This window comes from Dreissena polymorpha, chromosome 4, assembly GCF_020536995.1.
Source record: "Dreissena polymorpha isolate Duluth1 chromosome 4, UMN_Dpol_1.0, whole genome shotgun sequence".
Lineage (NCBI taxonomy): Eukaryota > Metazoa > Mollusca > Bivalvia > Myida > Dreissenidae > Dreissena > Dreissena polymorpha.
The window spans coordinates 20,764,129-20,789,351 of NC_068358.1; the positions used below are offsets into that span (position 1 = coordinate 20,764,129).

At 35.7% G+C, this 25,223-nt stretch overlaps 1 protein-coding gene across 5 annotated transcripts in view; it reads left to right on the forward strand.

The window, feature by feature from the left end:
• The window catches only part of LOC127877874 (serine/threonine-protein kinase Sgk2-like), a 113,032-nt gene that overhangs the window by 17,499 nt on the left and 70,310 nt on the right, over positions 1-25,223 (forward strand). For all 5 annotated transcript variants that reach the window (XM_052424179.1, XM_052424181.1, XM_052424178.1 and 2 more), the window contains 2 exons: positions 1,915-2,113; positions 11,256-11,339. In XM_052424179.1, coding sequence (XP_052280139.1) covers positions 1,955-2,113; positions 11,256-11,339 — 243 coding nt within the window. In that variant the 5' untranslated portion in view covers positions 1,915-1,954. The remainder of the gene's footprint in view (positions 1-1,914; positions 2,114-11,255; positions 11,340-25,223) is intronic.

A 25,223-nucleotide genomic window follows, 5' to 3' on the forward strand; every position in this document is an offset into this window, starting at 1 on the left:
ATAGGTGGGAGAGGGGTCTCAGGTAAGTTCAGTTTGTTTGTGGTGACTGTCATTATCAACTTTGCATTATGTGTTTATCTTTTCCAATATTTTGATAATCAAGCAATGTCTAACAGGAGTATGATGATAGCAACAGTATTATGATAAGTTATCATTTAGTATTAAATAATGCTAGTATCAGGTGTGTGTGTCATTTTTGATTAGAAGGATTATCCCAATATTTCTATTCAAGCAGTATTTCAATGCTTAACACATATAGACACTTAAAAGTGGTATTCCTATTTTCAATAATGCAGGTCTTTTTGATAATGCTTGTATCTTATCTATGATAATTGTCATTCCTTTGTGACATCATTTTGAATTAATTGTAAGCGATGTTTGGTCAGACTGATTTCTGGTTGGATTTGGCATGCATCTTTATCAGTTTTACTTTATCTTGAGCTGATATTAATTGATAATCATAAATTACATTGTATCACATATAGGAACTCATATCACATACACTTTAATACGCGCAAAAAAACATTGTATATTATCTGGGAATGGTCAAATGACAAGCATGGCTAACTGCATTAATTAGTGGATGTTTTCCTGTATTTTGTTCTGTAATGTTTGGGGAAAAACTTGGTTTAATAAATTAATTTGCCTAAAAATGTCATAAAAACATGAGGCTGGTCCATAATGCCATTTTCTCAGTTGAAAATATTTTTCTGTTTCCAAGAAATTTGATTCGAACTGTAAATTCAATGTTGTTGAAAACTGCCGTACTAGCCTATGTATGGACTTGGAGGACTCTTGCACCTTTATTAGGCCTGTTGTCCCATCGTCATTAAAAAATCAAAGCGCTGAAGGCACTGAATTTGTTCGCTGTTGTATAATCTTAGACGCAACTCAGTTTCAAAATTATGTTATAGCTTTTTTTTATCGCAAGTTTGAAATGATCACAACCCATTCAAATTTATAAAGAGTGTGTCTTTAAACACAGGTTGAGATGTGTGGTGTTTTTTTTTCAAATAATTGATACAGCCAATCAGTGTACAGAGGCTAATCTTATTTGACATCCATTAAAAACCAGAGAAGCAGTATAAAAGGGCCACAAATTCACAAAATGTCTACTTTTCAGATGTACACTGGTGTGTAAACAGCAGAAAACATCAATTATTATTTTCATAATATTTAAGTATGTATTTAATATTTTACAATGAAATTTGGCAAACATATACTTTAGTATACAAACAATATGTATGTGTAATTTGGTGATTGAAAGTTATATAGTTATTGACTTACAAAAAAAGTTTTTTGTTGTCTGCTTGAAATTCAAATTTCCCTGTAAATGCTAAGCACCGCCCACTTGAAAGGTTATGAACTTCTCTCAGCCAGTAGCTAGCTCAAATGACTCCAATCAAGTTAACATGTAAATACAAATTCAACAGTATACCAAATGCTGTCTGCTCAAACACGTCTTTCTATTTATAAACACTCTAATGTTCGCAGCAAATCACTGGCAGATAAACCCAGCCAACTAGTTAATGTTGGTTAATATTTTACCACCACAAAATCAAGCAAATGAGATCCGGCTTTTAAGCCCCATTTTCCCTGAAAGCAGCCAATATGTACAGATTTCAATGATAAACACTAGACTGGCCAACGTTGTCTTGCTACAAGTTGCTTAATAGTCTATGTACTGTACCAGTGAGAACAGGTAGATGCGGTGATTAAAGCAGACACTTTTAGCATTATCATCTGTTAAACTTTACTGGAGTTATCCCATAGGCAGTCACGGGTTACAGTTCCTGCCGTACCTATGCCCATACTGATCCATACTGATTTGCAAAATTGCGTCTGCATTATTTGTGAGCTTTGCTCACAAATAAAAATTATTTAAGTAAACCAAATTCTTCTTTTTTTTATCAGTTTGTCACCATGATATTCCTAACTCTCCTCTGAACACGCCATGATGAGCAGCACTGGTGATGCCCAAGTGGCTACTACTACAACCACTGCTTCTGCTGCAGTGACAGATGCTGCGGGTTCTCAAGGGGTCAAGAAAGGGGCCAGGCCCTCTGTATCAATATCAGATGCCCAGACCTGGGAGAAGGAAAAGAAATATGTGGTAAGAGTGATTTCTGAACAAACATATAGGTTTTCTATAAACTTTATCTGCACAGATAATTGTATCCATGAAGCAGTAAACTTATGTGAATCAAGGATATGCCAATACTTCATTATAAAGAAATATGTTTCAGTTCTTCAAAAACCATGCCTTCTGAACATCTAATGGCTTTTTATGCCTAAGGTAGTAGGGTGGCATAAAAATTATAGCAGTTGAACTATCTGTCCGGCCGTCTGTGCATCTGGCTGAAAACTTTAACATTGCCCATAACTTTTGCATTAAGATAGCAACTTGATATTTGGCATGCATATGTATCTCATGGAGATACACATTTTGAGTGGTGAAAGGTCAAAGTCATCCTTCAAGGTCAAAGGTTAAAAAAACAAATCCATGGGAAGTAAGTTTTAAAGGGAGATCATTTCTATAAATCATTTGGCAGGTACAGATCATTTTCACATTATTTGTTTAAGGCATATAATTAAAAAAATATATAAATAAATCCAAGCGGCGCAGTAGGGGGCTTTGTGTTTCTGACAAACACATCTGTTGTTTTCTTTCTTTAATTTTGTTTTGTTAAATACTGTAACTCTTTAGTTTCGATTTTAACATTAATTTATCAATTCAAAGCATTAAATAACAAATTTCAAAACATGCCAAAATCTGTGAAAAGGTCCCTTTAACCAGAAACTTTACATGTAGGTAGATCACATTGAGAGAGTTATATTGTGGCTTTTATTGCACTATTGTTAAAACTATTTGTAGCCATGACAAAACCAAATGGTTTATTTATCGTGCAAAAACTGCAAATCAATGTTGCTATGACTAGTAACCAATTGAATCTCCACACATCTGTTCTGTGTCATTGTGAAGGGGTCACTAACCATAACTCTGAACTGCGCAATAAAACATTGAAAACCTTGTTTCAAGGCATGGCCATGTTGCTGGTTGTAACCCCGGTATTTATAAATTAAAGTTAAATCTATGCAGAGTGGTTCAAGTCTTCTAAGATGTATCATGATTCTGATTTTATTTTTATGCCCCTAAAGGAGGGCATATAGTGATCGGACTTCCTTCCGTCCTTCTGTCCGTCACACTTTGCGTTTAGGTTTTGAAAAATGCTCATAACTTCTATGTCGTTTCAGATAGCAATTTCATATTTGGTATGCATGTGTATATGGACAAGGCCTTTCCATACGCACACAAATTTTGACCCCTGTAACCTTGAACTCAGGGTCCACGTTTAGGTTCAAATCTGCATTTAGGTTTCGAAAAAAGCTCATAACTTCAATCATTTGTAGGGGGCATAAGTCATCCTATGGTGACAGCTCTTGTTTCTTGTTCAAACAATATTTGATTGCTGAAACATCACTTTATAAGTCTCCAAATCTCCATGCATTTATTGTGAGCCAAACTTGTGTCAATATAATATGTATTATGTCAAACTGCAAATACATACTTGTTCTGAAAAATATTCCATATGAAGAGATGAAAGCCATCTGGGGGAAATTTGGCATGAATCTGAATATTAATTTTATTCTGCTTGCAATTGCTTCCTTTAGGGGAAATATACCCTGCATTATATTGCACAATTTGGATAAAATGTTCTTTATCAACCTTCATGCGTTAAAACAAGCCATCAGAGATCGATGATGATATCATTATGATGAAATATTGTTTAGTTTCCGCTTTATAGGGCCTATCCTAAATGATTTTAGTGGGGGTGGTTTTCATATGTTATACAAAAGGAAGTAGCATTTTGTTAATACACTGTGCATGGTTGGAGAATGTCTCTAGATTATTCATTAAGATAGTTTTCGATGTTTTTGGAGTTGTGTAGAAACAAATGCAATTATTGCAAAGTCTGATGGAAACTTAAATGATTTGAAACCAAAAAGTGTGCAGAAGGGTTTGTGCACATTTGTTGAGAATTAAATGGTGTCATTATCTGCAGTAGTTTTAAATTGTTACATTATGTAATGGACAGCACAAGAGAAAGGAATGTAAAATAATGTGAAATACGCTGTAATACAATAAAGGATGTACTTATTTACAGCTGGCTTCCCTTTAAAGTGCTTTCTTTGTCATGGATTTTTTCACACAACGTTGATTTCTGGTATATAGTATTGTGGAAGACAAGAAAGTCAAAAGCATTTCCATATTAGTACATGCCCTATGACTAATGGTCTATAGGCATAGAAAGTTAGACCTGCCTATGGATTGGTCCATACAAAAATGATTTCTGGAGGCTTTTTGTGTCCGATGGACATATTTCTAGTCTCTGTTAATTTGATTTCTGACCCTGTGAACTAATATGCTGATGAAACAATTCAAATTGTTGTGAAATAACAAAACAATTTTGAAGTGTGAAGCAAGTCTGTAAGAATGTCTTATATGATGGGAAACATTCCATTCTGTCGAAGCCTTGACGGAGATGACAAGGTATTTGCTTACTTTTGTTGTGAAATATAATTTCTGTAAGAGAAAGAATGTTCATTTGTAAACTACGCCAATTTTGATTTTCTCATACTGAGCATCATTAGCATTAAAGCCAACTGCCTCAGGTCACACAAAAGATAATGTTTGTGCACCAGATATCAACTGCTGGCCCATATTTGAAACACATGGGAAAGACAAATGTTTTTTCTCTGTGGGGATGCATACAAATGTACTGCACCAAGTTTCAGTAGTGTCAGTAAAAGTTCAAAATCCTATACTGAGGTGTTGCTGTAAACTCATGGTTTAGCACGACATTACAGTCAAAACTGAAAACAGCGGTCAGTCTGAAGGGGTATAATCAAAGTGGCCTTTGTCCACAGGTGACTGTTGTTTTTGGATCACAATTTTTAGATGGTTGGTCAGTTTGTAGTATTGCTACGTCATTACCCCACCCAGTCGTTTGCATACAGTGTAAAAAAGGCTCATTGCAGATACCTAAGCATAATAACATAATTAACTTACATTAAATAGTACAGAATAATATCTTATAAATTTATTTTATTTCATATTGTTTAACTAAATCAATGACTATCAAAGCTAGTATAATTGTTTACTCATGCATCTTATTCATTCAGTAAATTAAGCTTGTCACGTCCTAGCAAGCATAAAAAGTGGAATCTCTGTCATAAACGGAAAGAACGGTGTAACTGTACCGTTCTCATCCAAAGAAAAAGATGCCAAAATGTTGTAAAAATGTATTCATACGCAAACATCACTCAAACAGCGTTTTCATTCTAACAACCTCATACAAAATACAAAAATGAAAAAATCCTCTTTCATAAATGCCTAAAGTTTGTTATAAATGTTTCAATTCAGTGTATGTTTTGCTTTTATGAACAATCACTAATCCTTTTATTGCCTTTATAAAAACACTCGCCTGCTTAATGTTGCTTTTAACACTTTTTCAGCGATAAAAATCAATTGACTTTGTCACGCGCTAATGCGTTATGCCTGCAGCAGATAATTGTTACTAATACATATTGTTATTATTACTTTCACCTGTTTCATGCAATTAAAATGCAAAATCAATAATAATGGTGAGACAAACTCTGACATATTTTATTTTGAAGGTACCCCCATAATTATCTCCAGAAAACAAACCTTCTCAACAACCTATTTTTTAGCTTGGCTGTTTTCGGAGAAAACCCAAGGTATTGTCATAGCCAGCTGGTCGTGTCGTGTCTCAGACCTTAACATTTTGTTAACCTTTTGAACATTGGCTCTCAAATCAAAGTGCTTTCACCTACAACTTTGAAACTTCATATGTAGATGCACCTTAATGAGTTCTTTACATTACACACATTTTTGTGTCATTCGGTCAGGGTCAAGGTCACTGTGACCTCTAATATAAAACTTTAACAAAGGCTCTAAAATCAAAGTGCTTCCCTCTACAACTTTGAAACTTCATATGTAGGTGCACCTTGATGAGTTCTACACGCCACGCCCATTTTGGGGTCACTAGGTCAAAGGTCAAGGTCACTCTTACCTCTAATATAAAACTTTAATATAAACCTTAACCAGGGATCATATTTTTTTCGGTTTTGTCGGTCCTAGACCGATTGGGCTCATGAAAGACCGATTGAAAATCCCTAACAGGCGGTCCGATTCTGTTTGCTAAAATTCCCATGTCATGAAATCGATTACACAGTGAACATGCTAACACACCCTAATTACAATCTTATCTCGATAAGGTGTGATAAACCATTTGCTGCAGTCTCTAAACTTGTCTGGACCAGTTAATTGCAAGTCAGCCGACTAGTATCAGAGTATGCCCAAGCAGCGCAGATTCGCACGGTTGTGTATTAGTCATGCGCGAATAACCCCGTGTCAAAATCAATCGATAATTTCACTAGCTTATACCTTGCACACTAATCGGTCGGTAATGTGTACTCGTCCCCGATAAAATTGTTGACAGTTACTTCGGAGATGAAAACCTCGATGTTATCCTCGTGGAAATTGTGCATTTCATGCATGATAGAGTAAACTTTCATATGAACAAAGAAGAAAATCGGATATTCTGCAATAATTGTGAATGCCGATACATTTTCCACCAGCGTAATAATCCGGCAATAAATGAATGAAAGTCGCGGATCTGATCGACAGAACAGCCGAAAGTTATTTTTATGGGCGGGATGTCACATAAAATAGTACACAAGAAAAATAATATACATTGTATAAATTTTTAGTAAAAATCGTGTTAAAATCGAAATAATTTGTGTACTTTATTGTTTATTGTTGAATAACCCACGACCGGAAGTTAAGATGCGTGGTTTCAAATCACTCGTGCTTCGCACTCGTGATTTAGTCCCTACGCATCTTAACTATCGGCCGTGGGTTAATCGACAATAAACTTTCACGTACACCAACCTACGCACAGACATTTATTCGATCAAGGCATGTTTGTAATCTATTATCAAGTCAAAAACGACTTAAAACATCGTTATAGACTTACACAGATTTATAATAGACTCTATTGACAACGATGAAAAAAGTCAGAAAAAATAGCAGACGAAACAACAATGAAATAGCAAATGATAAAACCAATTAAGAAAATTTGTATGTTCCGTTTTTAAAAAAGTGCCTAAGGCAATTAAACTTGCACATTTATTATACCACCTTCATGAATGGCAAAATCAATAGTATATATTTTAACGTAATTTGTCACGATTTCGGATGAAAATTTTCGGACACTTTTTCCCCATTTAAATCCAGACCGATTGATGTTGCGGGAAAATATGATCCCTGACCTTAACATAGGTTCTAAAATCAACAAGCTTTCACCTACAACTTTAAAAACTTCATATGTAGATGCAATTTGTTGAGTTCTACACACCACACCCATTTTTGGGTCATTAGGTCAAAGGTGTAGGTCACTGTGACCTAAAACTGACAAACTTTCATTTATTAAAAACTGCACCCTCAGCCAGGCGTTTGCACCCGTTATGCGGTGCTCTTGTTGTTTACTCGCAGCGGGCTACATTTATCATATAAAATAGACGGACAAATGATGTGCTGTGGTTTTACTTTTCATGACTCGAAAGGACTGATGCGTGACTGTTGTTTTCAGTTCGAACATGACTTTCAGAGTGATATATACTGGCTGTTATGGACAATTGACCGTTATTCTCAAGTGTAATATAGATTGATTTTTCGTATGTGGGGGGGGGATCCAAACTGACTGTTGTGTGCAGTTGACCGATATTCTCAAGTGACAAATAGATTAAATTGATGGGCATGTTTAAAAAAAATTCAACCATACAGGAAAATACCAATTGTAGAAATTAAATGAAACTTTAACATCTTGTATTCTTTTTATGCCTTGAAGGAGGGCATAGTGTTATTGGACTGTCCGTCTGTCTGTCCGTCACACTTTGCGTTTAGGTTTTGAAAAATGCTCATAACTTCTATGTCGCTTCAGATAGCAATTTCATATTTGGCATGCATGTGTATATGGACAAGGCCTTTCCAAATGCACACAAATTTTGACCCCTGTGACCTTGACCTTGAACTTAGGGTCCGCGTTAAGGTTTTGAAATCTGCGTTTAGGTTTTGAAAAATGCTCATAACTTCTATCAAAGCATTTTTCGGGGGAATATGTCATCCTATGGAGACAGCTCTTGTTGTGAAATGTTGGTTTGCTGAAATTGCAAGTTCAGTTCATTGACAGAACTTTATCACAGTTTCACAATGGAAGAGTCATGATGATGTTTTTTTATTTGGGCAAAAGTAGCTATCAGACTAATTTGCCTAGGCTACAATGCTTGTAATTATGGTCATCATTTACGTAGCTCCAATATTGGCTGTACAAAAGACACCCAATTAGTCAATCCGTCTTGATATCCTGTGAGGAACTTGCCCATTTCGTCTCTGGTTACACTTGGATGGGCAATGAAATTGGGAATCAATGATACTGGACAATGGAAGTAAGCGGTCATACAATTGGTTTTTTGCCTAAAATGTCCAATTATGTGAGCGATGTATTAATTATATCATTCTCAGATGTATTTAATTAACTCTTCTCATGTCCTGGCTATAAGATGATATTAATATCTCATGATTGCACTAATAAAATCTTCTAATTTTATATGGAGAAAACTGACAAGAAAATAATGTCCATGAAGTGTAATTTAGTGATGTTCTTAATATGCCCCCTTCTATGAAGTGGGGCATGTTGCTTTGCACTTACCTGTTTGACAGTTTGGTGGTTGGCCAGTCCATATTGCATCTCTGCACATATCTAGTGAAGTCTTGGACCTGCATCCATTTTAATTGGTATGCAGGTTACTTTTAATAGGAGGTAAGAAAAGCACACATTGATTTTGAGTTAAGCAGATCAAGGTTCAAGGTCACAGAGGCTAATTGTTACATGTTTTAGTCACAACATATTAAGACCGCTGATTAGTGCTGATGATAAATACTTATATTTGTTTTTATCCCCCGCCATAGGCGGAGGGATATTGTTTTGGCGTTGTCCGTCCATCCGTCTTTCCGTCCGTCAGTCCGTCCGGAGCCATATCTTGGAAGTGCTTTGGCGGATCTCATTGAAACTTGGTAATCTCATTGAAACTTGGTATTAGTATATATAGATAAGAGGAAGATGCGAGCCAAATGCCATTGTACCCCATCTGTTTATAACAGAGTTATGGCCCTTTGTATCTTGAAAAAATGCCCTTTTTTGTGTCCGGTGCAATATCTTCGAAGTGCTTAGGCGGATTTCACTGAAACTTGGTATGAGTGTCAAGAAGCATATTGGCGGGGATATCAATTCAACAAATTTGCTTGTTATGTTTACATCTGTCATAGAATGTTTTTATACAAAATGAGCATGTGTAATAAAATTTAAAAAAGTATGGTGTTATATTTAAACAACATAATAGTACAAGCATAAGTTGTCTTCCCTTTGGCATTCTAGTTGTCAATTGAGCCGCGTTCTGAGAAAACTGAGCAAAATACCTGTGTGTAAAGTGTCATCACAGATAAGCCCGTGCAGTCCGCACAGGCTAATCAGGGACGACACTTTCCGCCTAAATTGGATTTTGGCTTAAAAGAGACTTCATTTAAACGAAAAATGTCATAAAAGCGGAAAGTGTCGTCCCCGATTAGTCTGTGCAGATGCACTTGCATTAAGCCCAGTTTTCTCAGAACATGACACAATTGTTCCCAGTCATGTCTGTTTGCATACAGGTGCCTGTGGATCATTAATTCATGTCTCTGCTGATGTAAGGTTTCCTTCTAGGGACATAAAGTGTCAAAACAAATAGAATGTGCTTATTGCATAAACACCTAGACCAATTTCACAGGCCAACAAAAAACACAACTTGTGAATGAATTCGAAGACTAATGCAAGACATTCATCACCATAATACGATTTTTTGAGAAAATTATTGATCTCTTGTGGAAATAATTGTCAAGAAAGACAGTTGTGTGTAAAATTATCACCAAAAACATTTTATGTGAATTTTTGTTAGACCTTGGTATAATCGTTGTGACAAATGAGAAGGGCTTTGGAAAACCTGGCCTAATGGATATTTGTAAAGTATAGTCCCAGATAAGCCTGTGCAGTCCACATATTCTTATCTGGCACAACACTTTCAGACTAGACAGGAAGTCTTATCTTTTTAGAAGCGACTTCCATCAAAGGATAAATTCCATTAAAACAGAAAGTGTTGTCCCTGATTAGTCCCTGATTACCGGTATTCAAGAACAATACTTAACATACATGCAATTGGTCTGGTTTTCCTGTAGATCAACTCAAAGCTTTTTGCTAGCAATAATTAGGAGACCTTTACTGTTACAGTCTTCACACGGTGGTCACAACATGTCTGTGTTTTGAGACCCTTGGTCAAAAGTTGAGGTCAAACAGACCATAATCAAAATGAATATTATCAATGACTTGTAAGGATACCTACAGTACAGTGCAGACGTTCATTACATGTACTTGTTTTATTGTATAGTTAAAATTCTCAAGACAGAAAACTATTTGTTTGTAAGCATTTAAATTAGGAAAGGGATCCTAAAATTTTATTTGGCCACTGGAGTCGTGCGAGTCGTGTCCGCATTAATACAAACAATGGTATTGAGAAGCCAATGCTATTAGGTACAGGCCTTCTCAGTGAGGCCTCTGTCTGTGAACATAATGCATTGGAGACTGCGTTATTACTGCTTCTCAATAGCAGCGACTTATGATTTATTGCAGTTGTGCATTTAAGAGCTAGGGATATAATTAGCTTTTAAAACATACTGGACATCTGAAGGAAATCTGGAACTATTTAATGTTCTCTATGCAACAAATTTGAAGGTTTTATTTGCAAGTGAAATTACTGTATCATACTTCATGACATGAGGGACCTGCCCAAAGAGTGTTTTGTTTTTGGAATTGTTCTGAACTTTACTTGTATTAATATTTGCTTTGATTGAAAACTTGAAAAGTTTTCAAAAGTATTTCAAACATACAATTAAAATGATGGTGGAAAAAAGATGCAGAAATGATTTTGATGGCAAAAATGGGTAGCTAAGATCAACAATGAAACCAATGATAACGCGTGTTGAACAGTTAAGCAAACATGAAGAAAAAATGCTGAAATATTACGGCACTTGTAGGCGTAGTAGAATATGGAAGTTATTTAAAGGCGGCCTTTCTCTTCAGGTTTACAAGGTCGTTGTAAATCAGGGGCCAAACTCCTGGTTCATCTTCAGACGATACAATGAGTTCCACACACTCTTTGAAAAGGTAAGGTACTTTTTGGTACTTTTAATCTTGAACGTTATGCTTTTATCCACTGTTATGATTTTATCCACCTTTTATTGCATGACTTGAAATATATTGTGTACTTTTAGTCTGCCCAAATGCTTTAGATAAATACACATGCACCTTTTTAATTGTTTGTATTTTGTTCCTTAATCTTAATGGATGTAACTTTGAAGAACATTCATCAAAGATGACAAATCATGTATTTGGTAAATGTTACTATATTGCCATACACGAAAAGATATTGTGTTAAGTTTCCTGAATGGCTATGTCTTTATTTAGCTATTTTAAATGATTTATTTATACGGCATCTCCTTCAAAAGATTATGATAAAGGACATATTTGGTAGGTAATTTGCACAATTTAAATGATGACACTTTAGAGGTCAATAACTGTTTCTGTAATTATCTGTCGAAGTGCACATTTTGTGGTTACATGTTCTTAACTAATGTTTAAAAATTTAAGTTTGTCTGTATTTGCCTTGAAACTAAATAAATAGAGAATATTTGTTAACTATTGGTTATTTAATACTAAAAAATATGTTCGCAGTTTATACAGATAATACTATTTTGACTTGCAAATTTATTCAAGCCAAAGCTGCAATCTGAATAAGTTGAAATTTTCTGCTTATGTGATGACTATGAGTAGATCGGTCATTTCACAATAATGGACACAATGGTTTTGTAGCTCCGGTATATTTATTTGTTTTGCAGATAAGAAGTACATGTTACATCATTGAATTTCTTTAAGGTGTGCCACAAGTGTGTTTCTTTTTATGCTCCCTGAAAATATTTTCTGGGAGCATATATGATATAGTTGCCAGTTTGTCCTTCCTTCCTTCCGTCACAGTTTCTCATAGTGCCTTCAATATTTTATCGGTCTTTTACATATTTGGCATGTAGGTACCTTGCATGGACCTCTACCTTTTGATAAGGTTTGAGGTCACTGCATGGGGTCAAGGTCACCGAGGCTAATAATAGATTTTCATTTACACTTTTTTAGCTCACCTGAGCACATCGTGCTCATGGTAAGCTTTTGTGATCGCTTTTTGTCCATCGTCCGTTGTGCGTTGTGCAGCTTCAACATTTGCCTTGTTAACTCTCTATAGGCCACATTTATTGTCCAATCTTCATGAAATTTGGTCAGAACATTAGTTTTAATGATATCTTGGATGAGTTTGAAAATGGTTACGTTTGCTTGAAAAACATGGCTGCCAAGGGGTGGGGCATTTTTCCTTATATGGCTATAGTAAAATCTTGTTAAAACTCTAGAGGCCACATTTATTGTCTGATCGTCATAAAATTATGTCAGAAGATTCATCCCAATAATATCTTGGACGAGTTCGAAAATGACGCCGCATGGTTGAAAAACATGGCCGCCAGGGGGCGGGGCATTTTCCTTATAAGGCTTTAGTAAAACCTTGTTAACACTCTAGAGGCCACATTTATTTTCCGATCTTCCTGAAACTTGCTCAGAAGATTTGTTCCACTGATATCTTTGATGAGTTCAAAAATGGTGACCTTTGCTTGAGAAACATGGCTGCCAAGGGGCGGGGCATTTTTCCTTATATGGCTATATCTGGCTATTGTAAAATCTTGTAAACACTCTAGAGGCCACATTTATTGTCCAATCTTTATGAAACTTGGTCAGAAGATCCATCCCAATAATATCTTTGATGAGTTAAAAAATGATGCCGGTTGGTTGAAAAACATGGCTGCCAGGGGGCGGAGCATTTTTCCTTATATGGCTATAGTAAAACCTTGTTAACACTCGATCTAAAGGCCACATTTATTGTCCAATCTTGATGAAATATGGTAAGAAGATTGGTCTTAATGATATCTTGGATGAGTTCAAAAATGGTTACGTTTGCTTGAAAAACATGACTGCCAAGGGGCGGGGCATTTTTCCTAATATGGCTTTATCAGGCTATAGTAAAATCTTGTTAACACTCTACAGGCCACATTTATAGTCTGGTCTTTATGAAACTTGGTCAGAACATTCAACCCAATAATATCTTGGACGAGTTCAAAAAGATGCAAGTTGGTTGAAAAAACATTGCCACCACGGGGGCGGGGCTATTTTCCTTATATGACTATAGTAAAACCTTGTTAACACTCTAGAGGTCACATTTATTTTCCGATCATCATGAAACTTGATCAGAAGATTTGTCCCAATGATATCTTGGATGAGTTTGAAAATGGTTTTGGTTGCTTTAAAAATATGGCAACCATGCAGGAGCGAGGCATTTTTCCTTATATGGCTATCTATGGCTATAGTAAAACCTTGTTAACACTCTAGAGGCCACATTTATAGTCCAATCTTCATGAAATTTGGTCAGAAGATTGGTCTCAATGATATCTTGGATGAGTTCGAAAATAATTATGTTTGCTTGAAAAAAATGGCTTCCAAGGGGCGGGGCATTTTTTCTTATATGGCTATAGTAAAATCTTGTTAACACTCTTAGAGGCCACATTTTACTGTCCGATCTTCATGAAACTTGGTCAGAAGATTCATCCCGATAATATCTTGGACGAGTTCAAAAATGATGCCAGTTGGTTGAAAAACATGGCTGCCAGGGGGGCGGGGCATTTTTCCTTATATGGCTATAGTAAAACCTTGTTAACACTCTAGAGGCCACATTTATTTTCTGATCTTCGTGAAACTTGGTCAGAAGATTTGTCTCAATAATATCTTGTTATCTCAGGTGAGCTACTTTGGGCCGTTCAGGCCCTTGTTTACAGTTTCTCATAGCGCCTTCAATATTTTACCGATCTCTTGCATATTTGGCATGTAGGTACCTTGCACGGTCCTCTACCTTTTGATGAGATTTGAGGTCACTGGGGTCAAGGTCACTGAGGCTAATAATAGAATTTCTCAAGGTCAAACAATGGGAGCATCCATTGTTTTCAAGGATACTTGTTTTACTGCAATGTCACCAAATTTAAAAGGTTGCTCAACAAACATTTAACTGAAACATTCGGCATTTAACTGTGCAGATAAAAAAACAGAGTCATTTAAATCAAATATTGTTTAAGTGCCATGTATTGACTTAACCTTTCTATATCACATCAGACAGTGACATGCTCAACCTTCAAGCATATCATTATTAAATCTGTCAGCTTGTGTTTGCTTCCGGAAATTGGTACAACCTGCTGTCAGCTGTAACTCCTTGTTTCACAGTTGATTGTTGTGACTAACGTAAACAAACATGACATGTCTTTCACCGAATGTGTCCAGTTCGAGTATACTGAGCAGAAAAAGTACTCCCCTTGACCTGTTGTAAGCATGGCATAGTCTTCAAATTGGCATTTACTGCAAAATAATATGTCTACAGATAGGAGCATATAATTTCTAATACACTTTTACTTGGCAATTGGGGCTAATGACTTTTATCAAAGCACTTTTGACCATAAGCTGTTCCTCACATTAGTAATTAATGTGTCTTTAAAGGAGTTTAACATCTGCACTTGGCTTTCATCACTTGACCATTTTATTTAAGAATAACTGTCTAATAATTTACTTCAAATCTGCAAACTGATTCCATCTGTGTAAAAAGAATCGGAATGAAAACATTATTCAAATTCAGATTTGTATTTTTTTCCGGACTTATGTAAATACACAATGTGTTGGTGTTCATGTGTCAGAAAAGAAAGTCATACTGATACCTGTTTTGTTACGATGAAATGATGGAAGTGCATATGGTTTTATACCTGATACCTGTTTTGTTACGATGAAATGATGGAAGTGCATTGTGCCATATGGTTTTAGTAATGTTAGTGTGTGCATATCTGTGTGCATATGTTTGGCAAATTTGGGTCCAGCTTATATCTTTGTCGTTATTATGGATTTTGGACATAAAATAGCCCAAATGATCATATCAAAAGGTTGCTTGGGTCAAGGTTGCGGGGACACATAGTGTTTTCAAATATAGGAAAAAGTGGAAGTAAAATAATAATAATGTTCATTGGTGGCCCATAACCTTGTCCTGCACGATGTTGTTTCAAAATAAAGTGGTACATTAATGATCATCATATCAAGAATACATGTCCTGTGTAACAACCATGTTTCTCTGTCAATGTTTCAGTGGACACTTTAAGTTTAAAATATTCCTTTTATAGATCTCCTGAAAGTAATGGTCGTGCCCATAACTATATCCTGTCCTTAAGGAATTCTTACTTAAGTGGCACATATGATAATCATATCAAAATGACAAATTGCATGCAAAATCATGTCATTCACTTAACAGACAGGGTCACAGCGGACACTTGGTGAATATTCTTCATATAGATATGATTAAAGTAAATGTTCACCCAGGTCAACAGCAAAGGGACGTTTTAGCGTTTTTAAAATTTTTATTTGACAGAAAAAAAAGATCTTATCAAGACGAATCATCACTTGCACCAACCAAGCCTCAGGCTTACTTGTCAATGTCATAATTGTTAAATACACTTAAGATGTAACAGCAGTTACAATGGTACATACATGCTGTGTTAATTGTTTATGTAATGTCTGTCACATATTTGTTTCTGTGTTCAGTGATATAGTGGGGGCATCCATGTCCTTTGACATATATCTATTCATCTTGGTACAGTTCCATGAGACTTTAAAAAGGAGTTGTTTTTTTCCAAAACATGATCCACCATAACTTTTTCTTGCCAACCATAAACTATTTTGCTATTCCAGGTCGAATTATTGTATATTTTTCATACATTCTGTCAAATGGACTTAAATAACTTTAAATTAACTCCAAACATAATTAAACAAGCAATTTTTATTTGAATTTGCAAGATTTCTGCCATAAAACATGCTTATTGAATCGTGAATCCAAGAAGAAAATCGAACAAAACATTTGACTGACCTATGAATCCTTTCTCTTGTTCTTGTTCTAGTAGAAACAATAAATTGTGCTTTAATAGTACTCTTGCTATACTGGAGCAGCAGATTTATATGCCTTTATTTATTCAAATTCGCTATTTTAGTACTATTATTTTGATTCTTTATGTGCAACATTATTTCATCAAAACTTAATAGCTTAATGATTTACTAAAATCCATAGGGTATGTAAGTCAGAGCTCTGTTTTACAAACCACTATTGTTAACTAGAAATCAGTGTAATTTAATTCATAGTATTCCTATTCCTTTATAGTGTGATTAACCTATAAGTTTTTTGTACAACATCAAGATGTCAAAGGCTTTCACAAACAAACATGAATGAAGGTGTCAGCATGTCTCTAAAACATAACCAATCTTGTAGCTCAGGTTAGTCCAAGTGTTGTCTATTGTATGCAAGTATTTAAGAACAAACAGATGAAAAGGACATTGCTGTATGAGACATTCTAATTAGTCATATGACCTAAGGAAAGTTATGGCATTGGCCGACAGTCCTGACTTGCCAAACTTTGAGGGATTTCTATTTATGATGGGAGATTTATTTATTCATCCTTTAATGACTGACAGTTACGTAATATTGTACGTCTTGTCACAAGCTTGACGTTTGACAGGAGTTAGTTTATGGTCAGATGATGCACTGATATAGGTAACACTTGTTGGTGATAAAAAGTCAAAATCTATTATAATAGTGTCAGGGATAATAACACAATTAATCTCTACTGTTTTGGTATGTATTTACTTTCATATTCTTGTGGCTGGAATCTTTGGGATTATACACATTTGTAAAGGGTAATAGCTTGGTTGAGATTATTATATAGATCAAAGACAAGGAAAATTAACCTGCTAGTTGACTTTATAAAGAGATAAATAAGGACTCTAATAACTGATTGTAGTGAACGTTCTATGTGTATATTTTGTTTAAGTCTTGTAAAACATATAACTGATTGTAGCAGGAGCGGATCCAGGATTTCTGGTTAGGGGCGGCGGGATATTGAAAGATTTGCCAGGGGTCCAGGTGCAGGGCAAAGCCCTGCTAGGGGATCCAGGGAGGACAAAGCGCCATAAGCCCCCAATTTTAGTGATTTGGAAGGCTTTGACAACCACTTCTGGAGCATGTCACGCCTTATAATGCCAAAAAAGTGCATAGTATGTACGTAACCAGATGGATATAGCCGGAAGAAATACTATGAAGAAAAATGAGTTTAAATGGTTGATTTAGTTCTAGTTAAGTGTGAAACATCAAATTAATTTACTTTAGTTTGGCGATTTTAAGGGGGTGGGGGGATCTTGGATCTGCCTATGTGTAGTAATTATATTTATCAGCTGTTTGGTTTGTTTTATGACCAATTTGTGTTAAATGTATATGAATGACTTTGAAACCAGATAATAATGATTTTGTCCTTATCTTCTTCACTTGAAAGCAAAAATGCTCAAATATGAGAATGGCACTGGCTTTCTACATAAGATAAGCTTTGTCTTTGAACCAAAAGGTCAAATGCCATCGCCATTGAGTCAAAGGACATTTCAGCTTGTGAACAAAAATTACAATGGTGTAACAGTTATGTTAATTGTGCTTCAAGATGTGTTGTTACAATTCTTTTTGTACTATGTACATCATGGTGTCAGCGTCTTCAACTTTTAGGTCGTAGAGGCCACATTTTTAAGCCCCCAGTAGAGTGGCATATGTTGAATGGTCTGTCAGTCAGTATGTCTGTATGTCGGTCTGTCTGTCCATGCGAAAAAAAATAATTTAACGTTGGCCATAACTTTTGTATTATTGAAGATAGAAAATTGATATTTGGCATGCATGTGTCTCTCATGAGGCTGCACATTTTGCGTGGTGAAAGTTCAAGGTCAAGGTCATCCTATAAGGTCAAAGGTCAACAAAAACAAAAAAATACATAAAAGTTTCTAAGTGGCGTTCTCATTATGCTGCACATTTTGAGTTGTGGAAGTTCAAGGTCAAGGTCATCCTTCAAGGTCAAAGGTCAATTTTTTATTCAAAGCGGCGTTCTCACGAAGCTGCACATTTTGAGTGGTGGAAGTTCAAGGTCAAGGTCATCCTTCAAGGTCAAAGGTAAAAAAATTAAAATTATTTCAAAGCGGCGCAAAAGGGGGCATTGTGTTTCTGACGAACACATCTCGTGTTTGCTCATGCATTGTAACAATGTTTACTAGCAATCAGTGTCAAGTGTGTCCAATAGACAGGTCGCCAAGTTAAAGCCTTAAAAAAGCCTTGTTATCACTCTAGTAACAACATTGATGTCTCAATTATGATGTACCTTGGTAAAAATGTTGTGGTGACAATGTCACAGAGTTACAAATATTATTATATTATTTTTTTATTTTGAGTGTTGATTTTGATTGAGTACTTTATAAATTCATGCAATACAATTGTTACATTTTTAAAGACATTGAATTGATTTCTGTGAATATGTTTGAATATGATTCCTTTCTCTACTGAATTGCAGTAGAAGGTTACTTGGAACCACATGTTAACTTGATATTGATTACATTGTGTTACAGTCTTGGAAGTCTTCTCATGTTGAATTCACACTCAATATGCAGACTGTATGCTTATCAGCTCTAGCTATAAATAATGACTGTGACTAAAGATTCTTAGACTAGGTGCTAATTAATTACAGTCTTATAGAAAATAAGGAAGTGAGGTACTTTATGATGGATGAGAGATAGATATGTTTGGTCAGTGAGATGTGTGGGTGTGACTTGGCATTAAGGATCTGTATGATCGATGGATGAATGAGAGATATGATTGGTCAGTGAGATGTGTGGGTGTGACTTGGCATTAAGGATCTGTATGATTGATGGATGAATGAGAGATATGATTGGTCAGTGAGATGTGTGGGTGTGACTTGGCATTAAGGATCTGTATGATCGATGGTTTAATGAGAGATATGATTGGTCAGTGAGATGTGTGGGGTGACTTGGTATTAGGGATGAAAGGGTTTCAAAAGAGTGACAAGTAAGTTTTTTGAAGGAAGATAGTAGAGGTCAGTAAGAAAAAGTTAGAAAGTCAGTTACAAGTTAGAAAGACAGTTGGAAATAGGAGGATGGAATTTGTTAAGAAATTATGGGAACTTAAAATGAATGAATAAAAGAGTTAATGCAGCAAGCAAGTTGTGTTGATATTAATAACAAGGGCACAGATTTCCCCGGTCCGGTTACAACAATATCTTGGACAAGTTTGAACTCTTGTCAAAAGTTAGGTTACCATGTCAAATATAAGAAAATACTTTAAAGGGGCCTTTTCACAGATTTTGGCATTTTTTAACTTATTCATTAAATGCTTTATATTGATAAATGTAAACATTGGATCATAAAAGCTCCAGTAAAAAATCAAGAAAAAAATTAAAAAAAGGAAAAGAACATTGCCCGGAGCAGGTTTCGAACCAGTGACCCCTGGAGTCCTGCCAGAGTCCTGAAGTAAAAACACTTTAGCCTACTGAGCTATTCCGCCGAGTACACATTCTCGAGGTATTTATACCTTATATAAGCAATCTTCGTAGTTTCACAAAATTTAACGACAAAAACAGAACTCTCCAAATTATTCAATCGTTTCGCGTTGCAACGCTTTATAATTTTTAGGTTTTAAAATCGTCAAAAGATGCATATAATGGCTATATTAGAGCATGGTTAATGTTCAGTATTACTGTTTCCTCACAAATATCATAACTAAAACGAAAACTAACGAATCTGAAACAACTTTTTTCAATTTTGTCAATTTACCAAAGCGTGAAAAGATCCCTTTAAACCAATCTAGAAGCCCTATTTATCACTCAATCTTGATGAAATTTGGTCAGAATGTATGTGTTGACAACATCTATGTTAAGTTTATATTTAGGTCATATGGGATCAAAATGTGGGTTATCATTTAAAGTCTTAGAGAAACTTTGTCACCAATTCAAAGCCACATGTATGACTGAAAGTTAATGCATTTTGGAAAGATTATCTTATCAATATTGAGGCCAAGTTCAAATCTGGGTGGAGTGTTGTCAAAAAGTAGGTCATTAGGTCAACTCATTAAAAACTATTAACCACTCTAGATGCCATAGTCATTACTTAATCTTGATGTATCATGGTCAGAATGTTTATGTTGGCTTTATCTATGGCTTAGTGCAATTAAGGTCGACTGGGTTTAAAATCTATGTCATTTTGTTACATTACTCCAAAACCCACATATATGTCTCCATCTCAATGAAACTTATTTGGAGGTTCTATCTTGATGATATCTAAGCTGGGTCAAGTGGTTTTAACCCTTTCAGTGCGGGAACCGAATTTTGAAGGCCTTTGCAAACAGTTTGGATCCAGATGAGACGCCACAGAACGTGGCGTCTCATCAGGATCCAAACTGTTTGCTAATCTGATAGTATTCTTTGAAAAAAGATCGAAGAAAATGCTAATTTAAGAAATTCAGCAGACGACATTTTAGCAGACGACAATTTCCCAGCATGCAAAGGGTTAAAAATGAGTTAATCAGGTCAAGTCTCTAAGACTAATAATGGTGTACATTGAACTCAGATAAGCACTTTAGGGTCATAGGTCAAGTCTCTAAGACTAATAATGGTGTACATTGAACTCAAATAAGCACTTTAGGGTCATAGGTCAGGTCTCTAAGACTAATAATGGTGTACATTAAACTCAGATAAGCACTTTAGGGTCATAGGTCAAGTCTCTAAGACTAATAATGGTGTACATTGAACTCAGATAAGCACTTTAGGGTCATAGGTCAGGTCTCTAAGACTAATAATGGTGTACATTGAACTCAGATAAGCACTTTAGGGTCATAGGTCAAGTCTCTAAGACTAATAATGGTGTACATTGAACTCAGATAAGCACTTTAGGGTCATAGGTCAAGTCTCTAAGACTAATAATGGTGTACATTGAACTCAGATAAGCACTTTAGGGTCATAGGTCAGGTCTCTAAGACTAATAATGGTGTACATTGAACTCAGATAAGCACTTTAGGGTCATAGGTCAAGTCTCTAAGACTAATAATGGTGTACATTGAACTCAGATAAGCACTTTAGGGTCATAGGTCAAGTCTCTAAGACTAATAATGGTGTACATTGAACTCAGATAAGCACTTTAGGGTCATAGGTCAAGTCTCTAAGACTAATAATGGTGTACATTGAACTCAGATAAGCACTTTAGGGTCATAGGTCAAGTCTCTAAGACTAATAATGGTGTACATTGAACTCAGATAAGCACTTTAGGGTCATAGGTCAAGTCTCTAAGACTAATAATGGTGTACATTGAACTCAGATAAGCACTTTAGGGTCATAGGTCAAGTCTCTAAGACTAATAATGGTGTACATTGAACTCAGATAAGCACTTTAGGGTCATAGGTCAAGTCTCTAAGACTAATAATGGTGTACATTGAACTCAGATAAGTACTTTAGGGTCATAGGTCAAGTCTCTAAGACTAATAATGGTGTACATTGAACTCAGATAAGCACTTTAGGGTCATAGGTCAAGTCTCTAAGACTAATAGTGGTGTACATTGAACTCAGATAAGCACTTTAGGGTCATAATATGCCACTTTTGCAGAAAATGTTTTGAAACTGCAACTATCACTGAGCATGCTGTTCTATTGGCATTGTCTTTAATTGGGATGCATTGCTATACAGATACTGCTATTTCATTATTGTTGCAAATACTGATGACATAACTCTAAAATTGGCGTAGTTTTACTGAGTGTTGTCTCTGGTTGCTTCATCATAAGTAGCATCAGCAGCAGGAGACTTGATAAATGGTGGTGCCAAAATTGCAGTGGTGTGCTTGGAAATTATTGATCTTTGAATTGTCTGTGCCTGTTTGGGACATTATTTGCACAAAATGTTATATAATGTGTATCTTTAAAGCACACATTGCTTTCAATCATCCATTCTTTCACTGATACCAAAAATCTCTTGTGTGCTCCTGATTTAGCTTTTTGGTTTTAATGAGACGAGTGATTTTTAAGCTGAATGTCTATATTTCATTTACTACAAGTTTTGTCATCTTCATGAAATATTTGTGAATCAGTCAGCAATATGTCCAAGTGTTTAAATGTTTAATGTTTAAATGTTTAAAAAAATAAAAAATATATTGGCGGCTCAAACTTGAAAATGCTCAAGGGAGCAACACTGGTAGGAGTCATTTCTCCCTGCAAGCAAGTGAGTGGACTTCACAGAAAGGATGCTGGTATTTACAATCATCCACTACAATGTAAATTGTTGTTTGCCATTAAAAAATATCATTTTAGTCAATCACACATGACATAATAACAAACTGGCTTGCCATTTTAATGTTCTATTAAAAAAACACATAACTGTATAATAATAACAATAGAAAATACTGATACTTTACTGACCACATGGCTGATCTGATATTAGGGTACTAAAAGAGAAAAAAAGGTATTTTTTATTGCATTCATTAATCTGTAGAAGTTTATATTTTTGTTATTTTGCCGTGTGTAATTGATTTGAAGATTTTTTTTCTGTAAATGGTTCATTACCTTTAAACTATGTTTGTCTTACAATTTATATAATTTGAGAAAAATATGTCTCGTATATTACCTCTAGCTCTTTCAGTGCTGAAACTGAATTTTGAAGGCCTTTGCAAACAGTTTGGATCCAGATGAGACGCCACAGAACGTGGCGTCTCATCAGGATCCAAACTGTTTGCTATTCTGATAGTATTCTTTGAAAAAAAATCAAAGAAAATGCTTCTTTAAGAAATTCAGCAGACAACATTTTAGCAGAGAACAAATTTCTGGTCAGCTGTGATGGATGTTTATCCCTGTAGACTTTATGTTTGGTCAGACATAATTTGATGCAAACTGACTGGCAGAATTTCTGCTATCATTTAGCCTTATGACGAAGTATTCATGTAAATGGATGCCTCTGTAGTGTACATTTTGCGGAACAATAAGTGCCATTGCCTTAAAAATTGTCTTAACAGTGTACATTTTGTGCTACAAATAGTGCCTTGGCAGCGTACATTTTGCAGTGCATTAACTGCTGTATTAGTGTACATTTTGCAGTACAATGAGTGCCTCATGGCAGTGTACATTTTGCAGTACAATAACTACCTTGGCAGTTTACATTTTGCAGTACAAGAAATACTTCAATGGTACATGTAGTTTACTTTTTGCAGTACATCATACTGCCATCATAATGCCATGGTAACATTAGAAGTTTCCAAACAAGGTCAAAGGTAAAAAAAACAAATCCAAGGGAAGAAATAAGCTTTTAAGGGAGGTAATTATCTGTACCTGCCAAATGATAACAAAATTAAATTAATCAAAGCGGCGCAGTAGGGGGCATTGTGTTATTGACAAACACATCCCTTGTTTTGGCTTATAATCATGAAACTTGTTTTAACTATATCTTGGCAAATTTGAAAATGTTTTCTGTCTGTCTGGTGTTACAATTACGGGGGGTAAAGTTCATAACTTCACAACACAGTATATACACTTTACATTTTATTTACACACTACGAGAATAAATATATACACCAATAATGTTTATTTGTTAACTGTCTTCACATTCTAGGTAAATTCCATTCTCTCTCAAACTTCCACCAACTCTCTCATTTACTATTTGTATATTTACATCTCTACGTTCAATTCTACTCTCTCCCAGCTTCTCACTGCACCTGGCTTTTTATACAAATCTGTCCACCCTCCCATATTTTGATGTGTGGAAAGACACTGATAGGACCTACCATTTAATTGATATTTATTATTGCAACTGTTGAAATATTTGACAAGCAGACTTTGCAGAGCAACACACCTGACTAGTCTTAATTATGAAATGATGACCACGTGGTATCGGGAGGCGGAAAACTACAACGGGCGAGGCATGGTCAGGGGTGATAACTCCAAAAAAGGGTTAGGGTACGGGTTAGGGTTAGGGGTCGGGTTAGGGTTAGGGTTGGGTTTAGGCTAACCCTAACCCGACCCCTAACACTAACCCTAACCCTCTGACCCCCCCCCCCCTTGTGCAATACCATACCATGCCTCGCCTGTTGTGGTTTTCCGCCTCCCCATGGTATCCTGTTCTGATAACACATGTCCACCATGCCGTGATGGCATCAAACAAAGCAGTCTAAATTGAGTTCAGATATTAAAAATTACAACACTGGGGGCATAGCAGTTTTCCGTATATTGCTACTGTTAAAACATGTGAAAACTCTAGATGTAACATTTTTCCAGAATCATCATGAAACTCCCTCAGATGACATTTGTCTAATGGCATTGCAGGCAAGTCTAAAAATGATTCAACTCTGTGGAAAAAACATTCTTAGAGTTCATATTTTTTGTTCATTTTAACGAAACTTGGTCAAAACATGACATTGTGTTCTGATGATATATTAGCCTTACATTGAAAATAGTTTGTACCATTGAAAAAGACCTGCTGGCAGTTGGGTTGCAATTTTCCTAATCTGGCTATATAGTAAAACATAAGCAGCTCAGCACAGTCAAGATCCTGCGGGTCTTAGGTGAGCATCTGAGAGCCTTTGGCACTTTTGTTTTATTGTTAATACATCAATACAGTTCTATTGTTTACTTAGCATATTCATTGGTAATATCTGGCTTTGATAGATTGTATGTTCTGTGACCTGTCTACACTATCTGACCTCTGGCAGACTCTTCCAACCACCAAGGGGGTGTCAGGAGTAATCTATTAGTGGGATACTGAGGATATGTTGTCATGAGGAATGCAAGGATAGCTATTGACCCATCCTCAGAAATGTGTATGTTTGAAAGCTACAGGTTTTGTCATGTTAATGTTTTTGCACAGTTAAAGCAAAAAGAATCTCTGTATCACCCTTTGCTAATTGTTAAGCCAGAATTTACTTTTGTGTGTGTCTGTTAATCTGAGTTGATCTAAAGATAAAAATTGTGCATTAAGTTGACCATTAAGTGATTGACCAATAGCTGTCCCAATAAGTGATGTGCAGAGTCATAAA